Source organism: Miniopterus natalensis, chromosome 2 (assembly GCF_054644295.1).
Source record: "Miniopterus natalensis isolate mMinNat1 chromosome 2, mMinNat1.hap1, whole genome shotgun sequence".
Classification (NCBI taxonomy): Eukaryota; Metazoa; Chordata; class Mammalia; order Chiroptera; family Miniopteridae; genus Miniopterus; species Miniopterus natalensis.
Genome location: NC_142082.1, coordinates 132,202,021 through 132,221,010, shown reverse-complemented (window position 1 = coordinate 132,221,010; position 18,990 = coordinate 132,202,021). Strand labels below are relative to the sequence as shown.

The 18,990-nt window shown below is 40.3% G+C and overlaps 1 protein-coding gene across 2 annotated transcripts in view; it reads left to right on the top strand.

Moving 5' to 3' along the window:
* The window catches only part of SRGAP1 (SLIT-ROBO Rho GTPase activating protein 1), a 233,976-nt gene that overhangs the window by 189,496 nt on the left and 25,490 nt on the right, over positions 1 to 18,990 (top strand). Inside the window, exons 11-15 of one of the 2 annotated variants that reach the window (XM_087814567.1) lie at positions 4,508 to 4,535; positions 8,741 to 8,774; positions 11,815 to 11,875; positions 12,028 to 12,105; positions 14,290 to 14,424. In XM_087814567.1, coding sequence (XP_087670693.1) covers positions 4,508 to 4,535; positions 8,741 to 8,774; positions 11,815 to 11,875; positions 12,028 to 12,105; positions 14,290 to 14,424 — 336 coding nt within the window. Of the gene's footprint in view, positions 1 to 4,507; positions 4,536 to 8,129; positions 8,233 to 8,740; positions 8,775 to 11,814; positions 11,876 to 12,027; positions 12,106 to 14,289; positions 14,425 to 18,990 lie in introns of both variants that reach the window. The other variant, XM_087814568.1, reaches the window with a different exon arrangement.

Here is an 18,990-nt window from a genome sequence, read left to right as displayed (position 1 = left end):
GTTGCCAGTCCCAAAGCATAGATTATCGTAAGTGTAGATGATTGCTCATAGGCACAAAGTCCTTCCCTTTGAGAAAGGGGAGGGAGTTGAGGGAGTTAAGCAGTGGGTGAATTCATTCTTGGCACTGCAAGCAGACATATGTGTTAATACGCTTGGGATCTCATTCTGAAACTTTTATGGAACCCATTCTAAATAGATTCCCTTCTGTTTCTAGGAGAGAAAGCCCCAACAGTTAATATTATTTTACATGCCATGATTAGGTAGGGCTATATTTTAGCCAATTTGCTGAATCCATGCTCCAGATTCTGTCTTTAGCTGCTGAACTGTGAAAAGCTGTATTGTACCCTGTGAGCCAGGATTTCTTTATCTTGGAATTTCTTTCAGTAATTTTCAGTATCCTAATAACACAAGCTGTGTTCAGGTGTCCCAGGCCTTCCCTGTACCAGATTTATTCTGCAAGCGAATCTAGATGGTTCCCATTCAGTGGCAGCAGACATACTAGCCTCTGCCCACTGGTGGCAGACCTCTCTGCTCCTGGGCCTGCCCCACGTGGAGACTTGGCAGCACACCAGTTGTTGGTCACTGCCTGGGGCTGACTCTAGCAGCTTTGCCCAGAGCAAAATGGAGCATAAAGAACACGCCCCACCTTTTAGCTTGACCATTGTGAGCCTGCTGGCTTTCCATGCAAGCCCTGTTCGTGTTAATAGGCTTACACCAAAGGAGATCAGGAAAGTTCATGGCGCCTGTCCCACAGTGAGATAATTCAATGGCGAGCCCTTATGAAGGAATCCAAGTCTAGGTTTGGCTCAGTAAAGTTAGTAGCACTGGATTAAATGGTGTGTTTGGGGACAACCCTGATTTCCTATATAGAAATCACGTCTCTAAATTATACTAGGCTCACTACTCCAAAACCTGCCTTCATAGTAAAACAAATAGAGCCTAACCCAGGGATTTAGCAGTTGATCATACACAGCTGAAACTATAACTACAGACATGTGTTTGGCCTGTCCTACTGCTCGCTTTTGGCAGACGACCAGCGGCCGAGTACATCCTTTGATTTACAACACTTCTGAGCAACTAGATTGGGCTCTTAAAGTGGCACGGTCAAATTCAGAATTCCAAACCTTTGAAAACTGTTGAGATAGAAAGAAACATCATGAGCTGTTAAGACCAAAGTTGTCGTCATCACCTTTTCCTTCAGCAACAGCGTTACATCCTTTTATGATAGCATTCGTGTGTTTTTTGTGTGTTTTTTTAAATTTTATTTTTGTTTAAAATATTACAGATATCCATTTTATAAATTGGAGAAGTTCAATTAAGCCCAGTAAACAAACACTGGAATCTTTTTCCTTTTCAGTAATGAGCCTTAATGTTCACATCGGCTTCTTTGTGTGCAACGCTTGGAATACGGGGGATGTAAATATCAGTGCAATTTTTGCGAAACACAGAAAATCTAACACTGGAAGCTGAGTTTCTTGTTATGTTATTTCTAGCGCTGGGCACGACCTTTCTGACAAAGGGATTAAATAGGTTATCCACACACAGTTCATTGTCTTTAAGTAGGAGTACAAATATACTTTCCAAAGAGAAAGTTATCGTAAATAGTTGTTTAGAAAAACCCTGTAGTAACTGATACTAAGGAAGAAAAAGGACTGGGAGGTAAGGCCAGGAGTCCTGCTCAAACCATTCATTAGGACCTTTGTTCCATTAAGTTGTGCACATTTTAAATATTATATTTAATGGTGGGGAGTTTTTTTAAATATCAGATTGCCACCAAACTATATTTTGGTTTTGTCTTTTATTCTGTGGAGAAAAAAATACATTAGGACATGAAAAATAATTTGCTTCCTAATTCCCAAGTAAAATTGTAAGAGTAGTCAAATTAGGTGTTTGTAACAAGAACAAGATAATCCTGAGTCATTTATTTCCCCTCCGAATGGCATGTGAATGAGTTGTCTGTTGTTTTTAATAATTCAGTAACCTTCCAAAGAAAATGATTGGAATCTAATCTTCAGACCACTGGAAGCTTTCACATTTCTCTGGGAAGCAGATTCTTCTAAGCTTGTGCATTATTGATCTATTAATGATGATACTGATTAAAAAATAAAACCTCATTCATCAGTTGAGACACACTTGGTAGTACTGTTAGCTGAAGAAAACAGATGTGGTGGTGGCAGCTATTCGTTCGATGGTAGTTCTTGCAAAGCTTGCTCTTGGTTCGTTAATCAAAATGCATCTCATAGGTTTTTAATTTTTTATCTTATATGATTAGCCATGGATGGATGGAGCAAAATGATTTAAGCTATTTTATATATGATCTTTTTCTAACTCTAGAGAACATTTGGTTGGGGTATTTTAACAAAAATACCAAAATTTCAAAGTTATAAAGCATTTCATTTTTAAGGAATTATTAGTATCTTTATCACTGGATTACTTGAAAGTGATTAACTTGTGTTACTTAATTTAGTTTTATAAGTATTTATGAAATTTGTTTCATAATTTGTTAGATTTATTAAATCTTCAGTATTTTATATTTGGCTTTAGCCATAAGGAGCAGACAGAGGTGTAAGCCATAATCCCTACTTTTCATCTAGGATTTTTCAAAGTATTTGATAGGGGGAAAAAATACTTACATTTTTACAGTATATTACTTGGAAGCTTGGGTTTAGAATTAAAACAAATCTGGACCCTAGTGCTAGACCCACCACATCTTAACAGCATGACCTTAGGCGAGTCTCTTGCCTTCCCTATGTCCAGTCTCTCATGTAAAATAAGAATAATGCTAGTATCTAGTTAATAACAGTATTTTAAAAATTGTGAATTAATATCTAGAAATTGCTTAGAACAGCATATAAATAAATGGTAGATATCATTGCTGTTTTTATTATCATTATTAATATAGTTTATATCATACTTTTGTGTTATAATAAAGTGTACAACATGGAAGAGCACACAAGCCAGATAGTTCCTCAACCCTTTGCTCATTCTGGTGACTCACCCCGGTGACCTCAGCTCGGCCCCATGGCCCCAGCACAGCATAAATGGCAGTGGCTCTCAGATCTCCGTCGCCAGCCCTGCCTTCTCGCTGCACGTTAGCTCCGTGTACACCAGCTTCCTGCTGAAGCGCATCCCGTAGGCACCTCGCGCCGCACTCGGCTCACCGCCTGCCGCCTCCACTTCCTGGTGGACCTTCTCCCCCACTTACGAATAGCTATAAATTATTCTAGAGTTCTGTTCCACCTTCTCTTTCTTCTTCTCCCCAAGAGTAACAGAAGGCCAGCAAGAGGAAGGGACTTACAGCTAAATGATAGGTAGAACCGCGTAGCAGGGGGAACACCTGATTCTCCTTTCCCTGCGCCCCCACTCCCAGGCATGGCTAAGGCCTGATCCTGCCAACACTGACAGTGGCTTGGATCTGTGTTGAGAAAGGCATTTTCTGGTATTAAATGTCACCTCCTGTTTAGTAAATAGATATTGATGAAAACCTTTACGTTGTTATTGAAAAGGAGATAATAGAGTAAAAGACTGTCCTTCGCAGCCAGGGAGTGTTCGTCCACCGTTCCCAATAAACCAGCTTTCTTGACTGCTGTTATATTGGCCCTGCCTACAAGTGTGAATCACTGTGTTATGATATGTTGGGCTGGGCTCACCTGTTTGTGCTACAACATGACCATTCTCTGCCAGCTCATTTTCAAGCTGTTTGAGGACCACATCATCATTTTGCAAACAAACCAGTTGAATGCTTCGCTTTCCCACACCCCTTCCCAGAGCTCCACCCTAAATATAAGAAAGAGCTGACAGCAGCCATAGACACATTCAAACTTGAAATTAGCACAGCCTGTGGGAACACCACAAAAATATAGAGCTGTTATTTAAAACATGGCAAGAAGTCTGAATGTATAAGAAGAACCTCATCTTTCAAATAACAGAGAACTTTGAGCTTACAAGTTGGTGGAATGAAGCATAATTTAATGTCCTTGTACTTTAATATCTGCAAATGTCATTTCTGATTATAAAAATGCAGTGTCTCTCCCCGATTTCTTATTATAGAAAGAATACCAATTTAATCTAAAGGAAATTGAGTTCCCCCCATCCTATGTGACTCCCCTATTTCTCCCCCATGGAGTGTTAATCAAGACAGAGGGAATAACTAATATTCTGGGATATATTTTATTTGTGCTTCATCCTTGAACTTACAGTTAAGAGCAAGCAGTTACTTCTTGTTTAAATAACTAAATAAATAAATCTCCCTGCCTCAAATAGCCAAGTAAAAACTTGTTTCTCCGATAGTAGAATTTATCAAATTTTATGTATAGATTTTATGAAATATTTACTTTGAATTATTTGCCTGTCACTATATGCTACCCTCCTGTTTTCCACCATAAAATGGGTAAGTTATTATAAATTCAGAATCTTAAAATAATGGACTGATGATACAAAACGTTACCAAATGCATTCCACTGATTCCATTCAATTTACTTGTTTTAATTTTTTTTTCCCCCTGCAGGTCATAGAGCTGAGTATATGACTACAAGGTAGGAAAACATTTTATCATAACTCATGTTGTGTATCACTCACTTTTCTCTTTAACAAGAAGCAACCATTTAAATGCAAGAGAGAACACACTTTGTTAATGAACATGGAAGATAGTTCTGGCTTGACAAAACACAGTAACGTGAAGTGTTTGAGGTTCTCACAAAACAGGATTTGCTCTGGCAGATCTGAAGATTTCCCAAAGGAATTGTAAAGCTCTTTAATGAGCAGACTCAGAAAAAGAGACCTAAATTGAATGGGTTTGGTTTATCTAATCCAAAACACTTATAAGTTTCTAGAAAAAGTCCAACAAGACTTTTGATAACTTAATAAGCAACATTACGTGCATATCTACTGTGTTAGCAAATAGAAAGCATGATTAGTTGCATCCTGTTCCTGCTTTCCTCATGTCATATAAAAATCAGAGCTATGGTAAATACTCTTAGAATCTAAGCTCTCTACCCCTTTTTGGTTCACTTTAAAGATTTAATTAATGCCTACAACCGTATTTCATTTCCTTTCTAGTGCTGAGAAGGAAAAGCTGTTCTGGGAGCTGATTCTGATTTGGGTTGGGCAAAGTTTATGGCAACTTTCATTTTTCTGTGTGCACATTTGTGCATAGCAAGACTTGACACTTTTGAAGCTGAGGTCTCTTGGCGGGAAGAGGCCTTCAGAACACTTGGTGTGCCTGTTGCAGTAATTGGCAAGTTGATTTTCAAGGATCTAGAATGTTCCTGCAGGGCAATTTATTCAAAAGGAAGCCCCTCTTACTTTCTGGTGAGCCAACTCAGAAGATACAGCTACTGACTTCTCAAAACTTGACAAAAATTCTGAGGTTTTCTTCCCTATATCAATGGCAAAGAGGAATATTACCCCTGCATAGTAGTATATGGAGTATAGAGCTTTTTTTACATATAGTATCTCTCTGCACTATCAAGTATTTTACCTGTTGTTTCTAAATTATCATTAATGTAAGGCACTTCAAAAACTTTTTTTCAAAAAGGAAGGAACAAATATATTAATTTTCAATGAGAACTGTAGTTGCCGAATGGACAGGATACTCACATCCCTCTGACCGGTGCTTTCTCTCCTGCACGTGGGCAGCCAGGCCAGCGGGAGGTGTGTGGTAGGCATGCACCCGAATGAGTCATGATGTTGAAGGGCCCCGGCTTTATTCACCCGATGTGTGCATAGTAGGGAGAGCCTGAGCCGTCAGCACGCCGTCTGCCTGAGAAGGCCCCTGCCCTGGGAAATTGCTTTGATAAGCACTCGGGCAGTTTGTTTCCATTTCAAGTCACTCTCACAACGTTAATGTCTTCACATTTGCCTCACTTTAGTACAGTTGGGAGAGGCCATTTTCAGGCCTTTGGTAAAAAACTCAAAAGGCATCCCTGTATTAGCCCCAGTTGGGGCTTACTCTGCATCTCTCGGTCACGTGGGAACAGTTGTCTAGTGCCACTGGGGCCTTTGGCTCCAGCTACAGGTTCACTTGTCCCATGAATCAGTGACAAAACAAAACGAGCCTGTGTTCTTATCATCTTAGCTTTGTCAGCTGCTCCAGATATCATCAGAAATGAAGTTCTGTCGGACCTTGTAATAACCATGCTTTTTAGTTTTTATTTCACGCTTTGATGCCTTGGAGTCTTGCTGACTCCGGAAGGACTGCCCCTCTGAGGGTCAGCCAATTCCTAGAGATCGTAAAGGACTTGCTTGCAAGTGTGTCTTTTGTATAGTAACCAACCAATCCAGAGCCCCTGCCCTCAACCACCTCCTTCATGGAGCTCTCACATCGGGGCCACTGTTCCCCCTCCCAAATCGCCCAAAGCCCAGGTACCAGATGACTAGGGGCAGTTCCCATGCCCCAGAGCCCACCAAAATTATTCCAACTAGCCAATCCTGAACCTGTTTACCTTGCCTTGTCTGCTCCTTCCCACGGGAACCACAACAAAGGCTCCTGCCCAGCCCTGCTGCTTGTCCAGGTGGCCCACATGTGTGATGCCCCTCCTCTGAGAACTGTGATTAACAAACTGATTTCAGACATTTCAGCAGCTGCAGATACGACGTGCTGCCTGGTAGAAGTTTCCCCACTTGCTTCTGGATATTTGCAAAGGATCCTTCTACCTCTAGAACACCATGGGGCTCGGGTGCTGCTTGCTGCATGCCCCACTAGTCATATGAGCCCGCCTTCTGGGGGAGTCTAAGGATCAGGCCGTGGAAGGCTGTATCAGCACATTCGTTCCCCTCCTGCCTTTGATTGCAGTGGTAATATCTTACGAAGCTGGGTAGGCTTCCACATAAATTCCTGGGATTTTGTTTCCAAACTGGCCTTTCTAAACTTTAATGAACGCAAAAGGTAATTCTTCCTAGAGAGTTTGCCGCTTAATGACGGGCTTTACCTAATTTCCAGGTGTGATGTACATCCTCATATGAGCCTCCCAACTAATAAGTTTACATTAGAATGTCCAGAGAGAGAGGTCTTGGGACTCTTTTTTCATATATTCCATTTAGCACAGTTGTAAAAGTTCAGTCAGATAATCCTGGGCCTCTTTGCTCTGAAGGGAGAGGACAGAAAAGGTTCCCTCTCCCAATTACAGAGCAAGACGCTGCAAGGTTTCTAAAGATGGTACATGGTGCACTGGATGTGCACACGCCAGAGAGACTGGCTTATCCATCAGAGCACACAGACTGGAGATGGAGGGAGTCCAGAACAGAATGAACTGGTACATCCTAATACTCTACAGATATTTACGTGATGAGATAGTTTGCTTTAAAGAAATAACAATTCACATGAGTCTCTACACTCCTTCCCGAGAAATAGCATTGAAACCCAACTCTCTTTTTACTTGTGATCCATTAATAATTACTTTTGCATAAAATTAAATCCCATTAATACCTGAGGGATACTAGACAGATGTGATGTTATTTGCATTAGAATATTATGTTGTAACTTAAAATATGTTTAATTTCTCATATTGGGATCTATCAGAGCCCTAATTTTTATGACCTATCATATCTTCTGTGTGACTTGTAAGCCAAATAGCACAAATCTTGGGTTTGTAACACTTGACCATATAGTTCTCAGTTCCATTTGATGATGCTTATCTTTTTTACTATTATTACTGATTTTAGAGAGAGAGGAAAGGAAAGTGGGGTAGAGAGAGAGAGAGCGAGAAACATCAATGTGAGAGAGAAACATTTATCAGTTGCCTCCCACACATGTCCCAGCTGGGGATCAAACCCGCAACCTGAATATGTGTCCTGACTGGGAATCGAACCTGGGACCTTTCAGTGTATGGGACAAAGCTCCAACCAACTGAGCCATACCAGCCAGGGCAATGTTTATAATTTTTAAACAAACTAGCAAACTAATGTCGACTACAACATACAAGAAAAGAGTGGTCTGGATGAATAGCTTGTATGGTTTTGGTACATAAGTAAAAGTAAATGCATAGGAAAGGGAAGGACTATTTTCCCTGTGGGTGGGGGTGGGGAAGGAACACAGAGTCCCTGTGTTTTGTAATTTTGATGTGACCTATGGGTGTTTCATTTATTGTTTGATTTCTGCCATGCTCAGTAATTATATTCCCTTCCCTTAGGCCTCCAAATGTTCCCCCTAAGCCCCAGAAACACAGGAAGTCCAGACCCCGCTCACAGTATAATGCTAAGTTGTTTAATGGGGATTTGGAAACATTCGTCAAGGTACTGGCACCAGCCATCTGGGTGGCTGATCTCCATGCTTCTTACTATAATGGTCTGAGCCTCTCATAAAAAGAGGCAGGTCATTATGTCCAAGTCTGTCCTGGGGCTCTTTGCTTTCCCAGAAAATCAATATAATATTTCCTGAAGTCAGAGAGAAAAGAATATTTGGTTTGAGTGCCTTCAGAAGAGGAAATAAACGTGGGTATTATTATGCTGGCAAAAAGAGAAAGCCCTCTTTATTTAAAAAAAAAAAAAGCACAATTTGTACAAAAAGGGAAAGAGCTACCTGATAAAATGTTTTGTTTTTACTCGTGCAAATAAGGTGGCACGAAATATATCATTAAAGTCCATTGTTAGGGTAGCTCTGAAGCTCAGCAAGAGTTCTTTCCCATGACTTGAGGAATTCATTATATTGGATAAATGGTAAGACCCTGTGGCCTGTACCTTGTATCTCTGCTGTGTTTACTCTGTCTCCTTTCTCACCCTGTATTTCTGATAACGCTTCTAGCCGAGGACGAAGGAACTCGCACGCGCGACATCAGGTATAGTGCTGGAGGGAAGTGAGGGCGCAGCCTCTTTCGCCCTTGGTGTCATTTTCAAATCATGGTCATGCTTGGCTTTAATTGGGGTTTTTTAAAGGCTTTAAAAGGAAAATGTTTGCAGTTGGAAATTAGACAGGCTTATAAATAGACTTTACTTCGAAAGGCATTATAGAAATCAAGCGCGGATTTAAGAATAGTCTTCTCTAGGAGAACTGGATAAACTCGTCATTTTTATATGATGTATTTGGCAAACGGACCAAATTTGAGTCATGAGCTTTTATTAAGGAAAGTCAACGTTAAATACCAAATGCGCACTTAATATACTGGATTATGGACCTTCAGTAAAAATATACAAAAAAGAAAAGAACTTCGTCTTTCTTAGCTAACATAGCTGACACAGGCTGCAGTGTTTCTAAAGACTAAACTTATAAAGGAAACTACATCACTGATAATATCTCTTACTAGTCTATTACAGATATCTTACTTTCTTTAAAGACAGATCTCTTATGGAGTATGTACACATGGTTTTAAAACATGTGTGCGCACATGTGTGGCATGTGTATGGACAGACAGATGCATACCTGCACCGAGAGACTGAATACCTCGCACAGCTTCAGCCCTGATCCTGGAGTTAAGTGAAGGCCACTGGGCAACCTAAACAACAATCACAAATCCACTGCCATAGCCTTAAACCCAGAAGAGCCTTATTGGCTCTAGTTTAATAGAGAATTATTGTCAAATTGGGTTATCTGGTTTCCCAGCCCAGGGCTTATAAGCAGGGGTAAATTAGCTGGAGAGAAAGGAGCGATGAAATGGAAGCTCTGAGATGGGCGGCTGGACGGGCCTGGCAAGCAAGAGAATGTAGGGAAGCTCAGAAAGGCAGAGGGATGATTCTGTTGCATCTGATAACACAGTAGGAGAATGACTGCTTCAGATGACAGAAAAGCACGTAATATATTTTTAAAAGATTTTTCATTAGGAAGAGTTAAAGGAAATGGAATGTAGGCACTAAAGGAGTAAACCAGTGATCATGGGAAATTCACTTACGTGAACCCATCGCTACCCCAGGTGGCACAGTAAAGAATCTTTGGTAACAGCGGTAACACAGCAGATACAGAGATCTCTGCATTTCTGCACAGGGCTCAATTGGTGCAGGTCCCCACAGTCTTGCTGTGACACAGCAAGAGCAAAACCATTTTTCCTCTTCTTCCCTTGGGAAAACTGAGGCACAAAAGGAGATTTCTTTGAATGGTAGGTGGAACACAGCTCATTGCTTCTCTTCTTGTAAAATATTCTACCAAAGCATCTGGCATCCATGAAATTAAAACACACGCACGTTATTTTTTGACTCCAGAATTCACTATATCTGAATGAAGTACTGGTAATAGCTAAAAGATTAGCAATTATTGGAGTAAATGTAAAGACAAAAATATTTTTTAAGTAAGATGCAAACCTAAGACATATTTATTTAGAACTGTTTTACTGCAGACATTTTCCTTTTAATAACCTTTTATTCTTTGTTTTTCTTTTTGTTTTAACATTCAGTTCGGCAGAGGTTCAAACTAATATTTTCCTATTATCACTTACATTTAAATATTTGTTGCTCTTTTACAATGTTACATGCATCGTTCATATAAAGGTTATTTCCCCTAAAACACACTTGTATCTTAAAGAAAAATCCCTTCACATGTTCAGTGGGTTTTGAAATAATTACATTGTCATTCTTGTATCAAACTAGTCCACATTAAAAAGGGTTTTTATTCTTAAGGACCTTCTTTAAGAAATTAATAAAGTTGACATTCCTAAAACAAATGAACTATTAGAGAAACTTAATATAGGCTCCAGAAGTAATTGAACCATTAACTGGTTTATACACTGATTAGATTGTCTTAAACCCTGAAATAAAACTATTCCTCAAGTAGTGTATTACCCATTCGAGGAATAGTAACGAGTTTAAATTGCTGAACCACATTGTACCCAGTCCTTCCCCTGTGGCTTAATTGGAAAGGTTAGTAGATTCTGAATTGTCTAATATGTTAAGACAGCCAAATTCTTCTTGTTTCGGAATATAATTCCTCTTGAATCGGTACCTAATGTCAGCTAATCATTTTGAACCTCTGTGTTTCCTTTAAGAGCTAATTTCTGAAAGAGCAGAGTCCAAAAGCTTATGAAAAATAGCTCCCTAGTCAGTCACCTTCTTTAACTACATGGAGTATGTGGCAGTCGTGGACATTTAACTGTGACCTCCACAGTTCCTTCATCTCATTTGTCATCCTGTCCATGTTTTAAAGCATTTCTAGTATTCACATTTGTTCAGTAGAGTTCTCTGACTACATTACAAGATGTGGGGGGAAATGGCCAAAATATGTTCCTTCCTAAAAAATGAGATCTCCTGGGATGTGCATTTTTGCCATTTTTTTTTAATCCTTCAAACATGAATAAAATAACAATGAAAACTCTATCAGGATGAGTAAGTTCTGATGCAAACTAAATAAATACATTACACATTATAAGCATCTGTAAAGCAGTTCTCATGTCATGCATCTGGGAACGTGTGAGCCTCTCAGGGATGTCACAGAGAGGATCCCGGCACGGCTGGAAGGCTGTGCTTGGCAGCTCGTACAGCCCGTCAGTCCTAAGATGCTCTGGTCAGAATACACAGTTCTTTTAGGTCCGTTAGCTTAATTGTATAAATAACCTTTTTTAAAATGAGTGATTCATATGTTCATTTTGGTATGTGAGCCTAAGTGTCAGTAAAAGAGATGAATTAGCTTCATCATCTCTAGGCAAGCTAGAGTTACGTAGAAGCAGGATTGCTTTAAATGTATTTAATTTGGTTTGCTCCAGAACTGAAATGTACCTTTGATTAAGTGTAATTTTAATGTTGGCCCTTGTGTACTGTTTTAGAGTGGGGGGTATTTGGAAATGATCATCTGAAAGATAACACCATATACTCCTTGTAGTGAAACCGTGAGCTTTATGATTATGTGTGATGTATGCCTCTCCTGTGTAGTTAACTGGTTTCTATCTCTTTACACAGGACTCAGGACAGATTATCCCCCTCATTGTGGAAAGTTGTATTCGGTTCATCAATCTCTATGGTAAGCCATGAACTATGGAATTCTTATTTTAAAAAATAATCACTAGGAATATTTCAGTAAATGTGTCTTTCCATTGACTAATTCTTGAGAAAGGGGGGACCTAGAGGATGCAATGGGATCTTTCACCCTCCTTTCCCTCTTGCTCTCTTTAGGTCTTCAGCATCAGGGGATTTTCAGAGTTTCTGGTTCCCAGGTGGAAGTCAACGACATTAAAAATTCATTTGAGAGAGGTAATTGCATGTCTATAACCTTTGAGCAAGTCATGTAAAAAGTCATCATTTTCTGTAGAGTGATGTGGCATTCTCATTCTGTGTATCTTCAAAACCTTTCTCTTCACACTTATTTCATTCTGGAAATTGAGGTAAGAATCTATTTAGAATAGTTGAGAAACGAAGCCAAAATCATAAGGCTTTGTCATCAAGTATAGAAAAGTGTCTGAGATCTGTATCCTGGTTGAGGACTGGCAGTGATTATCCTCAGCATGTGTGCCAAAGGGGCACAGGGGGTCCCAGAAGAGTGGCAAGGACAGCCCTGGGCCTAGAGAGCAGGTGTTTGAGGAGACTCGTCCCAGTTTCATTGTATTTCCTTTGTTAGGAACGCTTTCCTTCCCCCGATTCCCATCCCCTGGCTCTTTCCCTGTGACCATTGGCTGTCACCTAAATGCTAGGGAGGTGTTAATTAGCACATTATGATTAGCAAAGCCATACACTTCTGTGTCAGGCAGACCTAGACTCCAGTCAGACGCTCACTTACTAATTGTGTGATTTGGGTCAAGTTACTCATCTCTTACTTTGGCCTTGGTTTCCTCATCTGCACAATTCCAGGGTTGGTGTTGAGGATTCGGTGTAATCCGTGAAAATACCTAACTCTTTAGTGATGGTTCTTAGTTACTAATTCTCTCCAGTTGTAATGATCTGGATGCACCTGCCCCTTCCTTCCTCTGTGTGGAAGTCAATTGGAGAATGCCGAGGGAGGTGGCATCTTGGCGTGGAGACGGAGCGGCTTTCTCTCTCTCGGTCCCATTTCCCTGGCCCAGACTTGGCAGAGAGCCCTTGAAATTCTGAAACCTTGATTGAAGAGTAAACTTGGAGCCAGATTGTTTTCCTGTTCCAAATTCTCAGACTGATATGATGTGTGGAGAGAGCGGCCTCCCCTGTTAGCAGCTCAGTGTTCCGAGTCTCTAGCATTGACCACATTCAGGATAAACTCAAATGGAGTAAAGCCTCAGGCTCCCGTGCCAGCCACCACAGGCATTATGAGCTTTCCTCGGAAGTTCCCCTGATATTTGCTATTTGTTTGTGATCTCTTTGGGTGAGGCTTTGTCACACTGGGTAAAAAACAATATTTTGGTAAATTTTTGTTCAGTGATTTCCCACTGAGGAGCAGAGAAAAGGGGACAAACGTGTCCCTGAAACAGCCCCAAGAGGCAAAAAAAAAAGTTAAAATGCAGTGTACAATTTTTGTGAGCTTTAGAAGAACAGTCTTGTAAGAAAAAAAGAAAAAAAAAGGAGTTTGATTTAAGACTGCATAATATTACATTGAACTTAAGGACTTTTATCTCAATCTCTCAGGGAGGTGGACTAGCCAGGCCACTTGCCTTATATTTTAAAACTGCTTACCATAAAGAAATAATATTATTTCATATTTGTGATATATATTTTTAAATGTCCACTTTTTTTTTTTTTTTTAATATATCTTTATTGATTTCAGAGAGGGGAAAGGAGAGGGAGAGAGAGAGAGAAACATCAATGATGAGAGAGTCATTGATCGAACCCGCAACCCAGGCATGTGCCCTGACCAGGAATCGAACCCCAATCGCCTGGATCCTAGGTCGACGCTCAGCCGCTGAGCCACGCCCAACTGGGCTAAATGTCCACTTTCTACATGAATTTCTTGGTACAGTTAAGGGTACATGCTCAAGTTCCCCTGTCTGATTTAAGTGTAGGTATTCACAATCAGGTGAAGCCTATAGTATTCCTGATGCATTTGGCTGACCCTATAGTATAGCCAGGCTGACCTGTATTGTGTCTTTTTCCCAGTAGGTTAAGAAACACAAAATGTAGTACTTGAATTCATGTCAAAATAAGATTACAGATTTTAACCTCAAAAAAAAGAAAAGTTGGGTAAAATTTTAAATCCCACAATATTTTATTTTAAGGTTTTGGTAACTTGTAAGGGCTTATTTGGTAGCATAAGATTTTTTTTTTTAAGTTTTATTTTAGTTAACTATTTTTAAGTTAATCATGGGGTGGTATATCTAAACCAATTATTTTACTTTTAGTACCATATAATCTTTCATAAAGTATAATTAAAAGATACATGTATATATAGACGTGTGTGTGTGTGTGTGTAGAGACATATTTTTGTTCAGAGGGAGGAAAAGAAACATTGCATGTAACTAATTTGTTTTTTAGGTGAAAACCCTTTGGCCGATGACCAGAGTAACCATGACATTAACTCAGTTGCTGGCGTTCTGAAGCTCTATTTCCGTGGGCTGGAAAACCCCCTCTTTCCTAAGGAAAGATTTAATGATCTGATTTCTTGTATCAGTAAGTGGACTTTATTTTTTAGTCTTTTCCCACCAGAATTGTTGCACTAACCAGTTTCCTGGAAAAGGCAGTGGCCTCCCTCCACATGTCCTCCCCACCCCCACCATTACCCCATTGCCACCAAATTTCTGAGACCATTTGTTTTCTTTCTGGATCCAGCGTGAGTCATCCTCCCAGCTGTGGCCTCGCCCTTCGCTGAGTGGGCTTTGCTCCTGAACTTGCTCAGGCTCCACAGAGCCCACGAGCTTCCCACTCAGTGGCTGGAATAGAGCAGAAAGGCAGGTGCCAGCCAGCTAAGGGAGGGGAGGAAGTTATAAGCTTGGAAACAGAACTTCTTTTTGGCCTTTGATTCTTGGTTTATTCCACCAATCTTAGGAGTGGGGTAATTGATCCATCTTGAATGTTACTTCAAGAAATGAGGTAAACTGAGATAAATGATGGTTCTTACCGTACAGGAACACCAGGTGGTAATTATCGATCAGTGGCATCCCCAGCTAATGGGCCCAGTTGCACTGGGACTGTGGATGATATATTATGAAACCAGTAATCCTCAGCAGAGTGAAGTATTGCTGTTTTCTTCAGTAGGGGCTTTAGGCACTACAGGAGGGAAGGTGAAAATAATATCAGGAATTAGGTATTAACTACACTCGAGTTCCATGCATCTAAACATGCAGCGCCCCTTTACGTCCGTTTTCCCAGGCGAGGGTCTAGGGCTGACGTAAATCACATAGTGAGGGCTTTCGTAAGAATCAAGTTTTACTCTAACAAGGCAACCTCCTACCCCAGCTTTCCAACTTCACACCTGAATCAACAAGTTCTATTGACTTTACCTCAAAAAAATCTCTCTACTCAGCCTTCCTCCCCCATTCTCACTGCCATTCTCTCCCTGAAGCTGTTGTTACGGTCTCTTGCTTCTGGATTTTGCCCTGTCTCCCCACTCTCCACATCATTCCATGTCTCCCACTGCAGCTAGATCTAAAGAGACAAATTGGGTTCCGTCACTTCCCCTACCTCCTGTTTAAAACCTATTTTAAATATTTCCCACCTAAACACAAACTCTTTAGTATGGGCAGTTCATAGAATAGAATTATTCCTCTCTCTGATCTCTTTCTACTGCTCTGCTTTCATCTCCTTCCATCCTTGCCCTGCTCGCGTTATATTTCAACAATAGCACACTGCAAGCACGCGGAGCTGTCTCCCACCTCCATGCCTTTGCCCCTGCTCCTTCGTCTGCTGTCCCTGATGGCCATCTGACATCGGCTGTGACGTCTTGGCTGAGTCTGCACTCCTCCCAGAACACCATCCTCCCCAAAGCAGAACTGGTCACTTACTCCTCTATTAATGTTCCACCGTGTACCTATGTCAATCATTTTTCTTATCACCCCACATTACAAATTGTTTTAACCCCGCTGTCTCCCTCTACTAGACAGAGAGTTTAGGGAAAGGTTAAGAATGTGGGCTCTGGACTCAGACAGCCTAGGACCAAATCCTGGGTCCAAATTGCTCACCGACTATGTGACTTTAGGCAGGTTTCTTAATCCCTTTGCACCTCAGTGTCATCAGCTATAAAACAGGGAGAATATTAGGTCGTATGTCATTGGGTTGTGAGAATTAAATGGATTCATACATGTAAAGTGCCAAGAAGAGTACCTGACCGTTTGTTCGGTGAAATGCCTGTAGTTAAGCTCCGGAGGCCTGTGAGGTCATGATGGATTTTTCAGTTTTGCAGTTTTCAACATTTGGCAGTTGAATTCCACGCATGTAGTAAGTGCATAATACACAGTTGTTAAATCGAATTTAAATGAAAAGTCAAAATTCTTCTGTTGGCATCCATGCCTAAAGTCCTGACTCCCATAGGGTATGAATTCCCCAGTCATAACTACCTCCACCCCTACCCCGTACGGTCTGATGTCTTGTGTGGAGCTCAGAAGTGTGTCTGTGTCCACTCCAAGGCCCTTGCATAGTCTGAGTCATCTCAGTGGGCCTCTGACCCAGCTGGAAAGAACTGAAAAGAAGGTGTCACACTTCTGGAATTCTCCTTTGGCCATGTCCAAAGATTTCCCAGCCAGAAAGCTTAAATCTGGAAAATAATAAGCACTCTATGAATGCTTAGAGGTTTTCTAGGCACATACATCACACCAACGTTTATACATGGGCCAGTTAGATAAAGAGCATTGGGCTACATTGTCAGTTACTATTGTAAAACGATTTCATGCTTTCGTTGAAGGAGAAGAAATATTATTTCATTGTGTTTATTAAAAGCTGAAGCCGTTGAGTCAGAAATATCTAGGTTCAAATCCTAGCTTTACTACTTAACAGCTTTGTAACCTTGGAGAGATTAATACTTAATCTTATTAAATATGTTTCTTTACTTCATAGAGTCTGTACGAAGAATAAATGAGACAATTCATAGAAAGTGTTTAGCATCATGACTGGCACATAGTAAGCCTTGATAAATGTTGCTTGCTGTCATCAATTACAACTATTACAACTACTACTACTATAAACTCGGGTCACATATGCCAGTGCCTGGGTTAGCCCTTACCAGTTTATCTGTTCCCCTAAACAAGTGGCGTGGTTGGGTTTTTTTACATAATTACTTCATGCATTTGGAAATGATGTTAGTATAACCCAGAAGTTGTTGTTGCTCCCAACATGATTTCTCCCAACACATTAAATATTTTGTAACAATGAAAGACGAATTTTCCACAATTAAAGAGTTAGGTTTAGCAAACTATGAAGACTGTAAGGAGAAAATGGGAAATCTCCAGCAATATCTTTCTTTCCTGCAAGCAGTGCTTTATGTGAAACGCTGCAAGTGCAAATGAAGACGCTACAAAGGTATTTACCCCTGTGCTCATGAAAGCAATGGAGGGAATGAATGAAAATCAGTGGATTAATAAGCCTTGGGTTACGTTTCATGAAAATAGTCTCCATTGGAAACAAAAACCCTCCAGGACCTTCATCTCAGAGAAGCAGGAGCCCTGGGGTTTGAGGTTGCTAAGGATGCCAGGTGCACACAGCAGTAGAGATTTAACTGCTAGTAATTTAAGTAGTATTGTTAATGCTTTTGTTAGTGCTCTAGTTACAAACTTTCATAGTGTTAACAGTCTATCCCAACCTTACTTATACCCATATATTGTGTTATTTTTAGTATACAGTTTTGCAGAATAGGATATTTTCAGGAACATGTGAGGGCGCTATAGATAGCAATCCCTTTTCTTCCAACATCTAATCTCTTAAAAAGAGGGGATTTCTGACTATTATTGATTTATTTGTCTCTAGGCAAGCATTTTTTCTTACCAATGTGACCACGATGTATCTGTAGTTTTCCTGGCTTTTCAATACAATCTTTGAAAATGATATAATATCCTCTAATTGATATTACATACTTTCGATGGTTTGAACCATTGATTAATTGCCTACAATGTGCAAAACTTTCTAGGGATTCAAAGGCTTGATTTTTGCATTCAAAAGCCTGAAAATCTAGTAGGGGAGATAAGGTATTTATAAATAAATGCAGTGTAAGTTAGTATGTGATAGAAGCACAAGGATTTAGGAATTGTAGGGAGCGAGCACTCACAGAGATCGATTGTTTTTATTCATGTCCTATTCTCTTGGCATGGCCACAGTTGGGTTGGACTTGCCCTAATAAGGTAATTGCATGTGACAATTACTTTGTATAGAAAAATCTTCCCTTTTCATCTTTTCTAAGAGTTACATAAACCTCTAGAACACCTCCTTCTATTTGTTTACCTAGTTTTGTATTGTTTGGGCAAAGATTTTTTTTTATGGTGAGTTATTATACCACTTTTATGCCTCAAATACCACATTCATTGGAAGCTTGCAGTGTATGTAGTAAAAGAGAATTGGTCTTAGCATTCTCTCTCTCTCTCTCTCTCCCCCCCATGTGTGCTGTTCATTCTCCAATTCACTGCAAATTTCTTTTTAAAAATTGCTTATCTGAAGACCTAATGAACTCAAATGCAACCTAAATTTTAAGTGACAAACTTGGTAGTATCTCAGTTCCTCACCCAATGGTTGATTTTTTTTTTTTTTTTTTTTTTAACCAACCACTTTGTGAGTGGTTTTGTGAATGCTCCAGATGATGCCCACACAGTCTGGGCAGCTTCTAGAATGTCTGTGTGTCGTGGCTCTGAAATGCCCGAGGGCAGAAGTCCAAGCCACTCGCTTTAGAAGAGCTGCTCAAGCAATGCTTGGTCTCTGCTGGCTGTCTCAGGCGGAGAGCCCAGAGGAAACATTTGCATTTCATTTTACATGATGTGTTGTTATTTAGGTGACTGCTGCGGACATGAGGAAACATTTTTAGGGGGTGATTTTTTTACCTATCACAAAACCAACACATAGTCAATGTGGAGTATTTGAAAAAGACACAAAAGCACAGAGAAGAAAACACTGTCGTGCATGATGCGCTACCCAGAGAGAATCCCGGGCGTGTATGCTCTTTGTTGCATTCCTTCTGCTCTTGTGCACTCTCAGCTTTTTTTAAAGCCAAAGTAGAACTGCACTGCCATTGTGTTCACATTTGACCTTCTTTTTGACTTT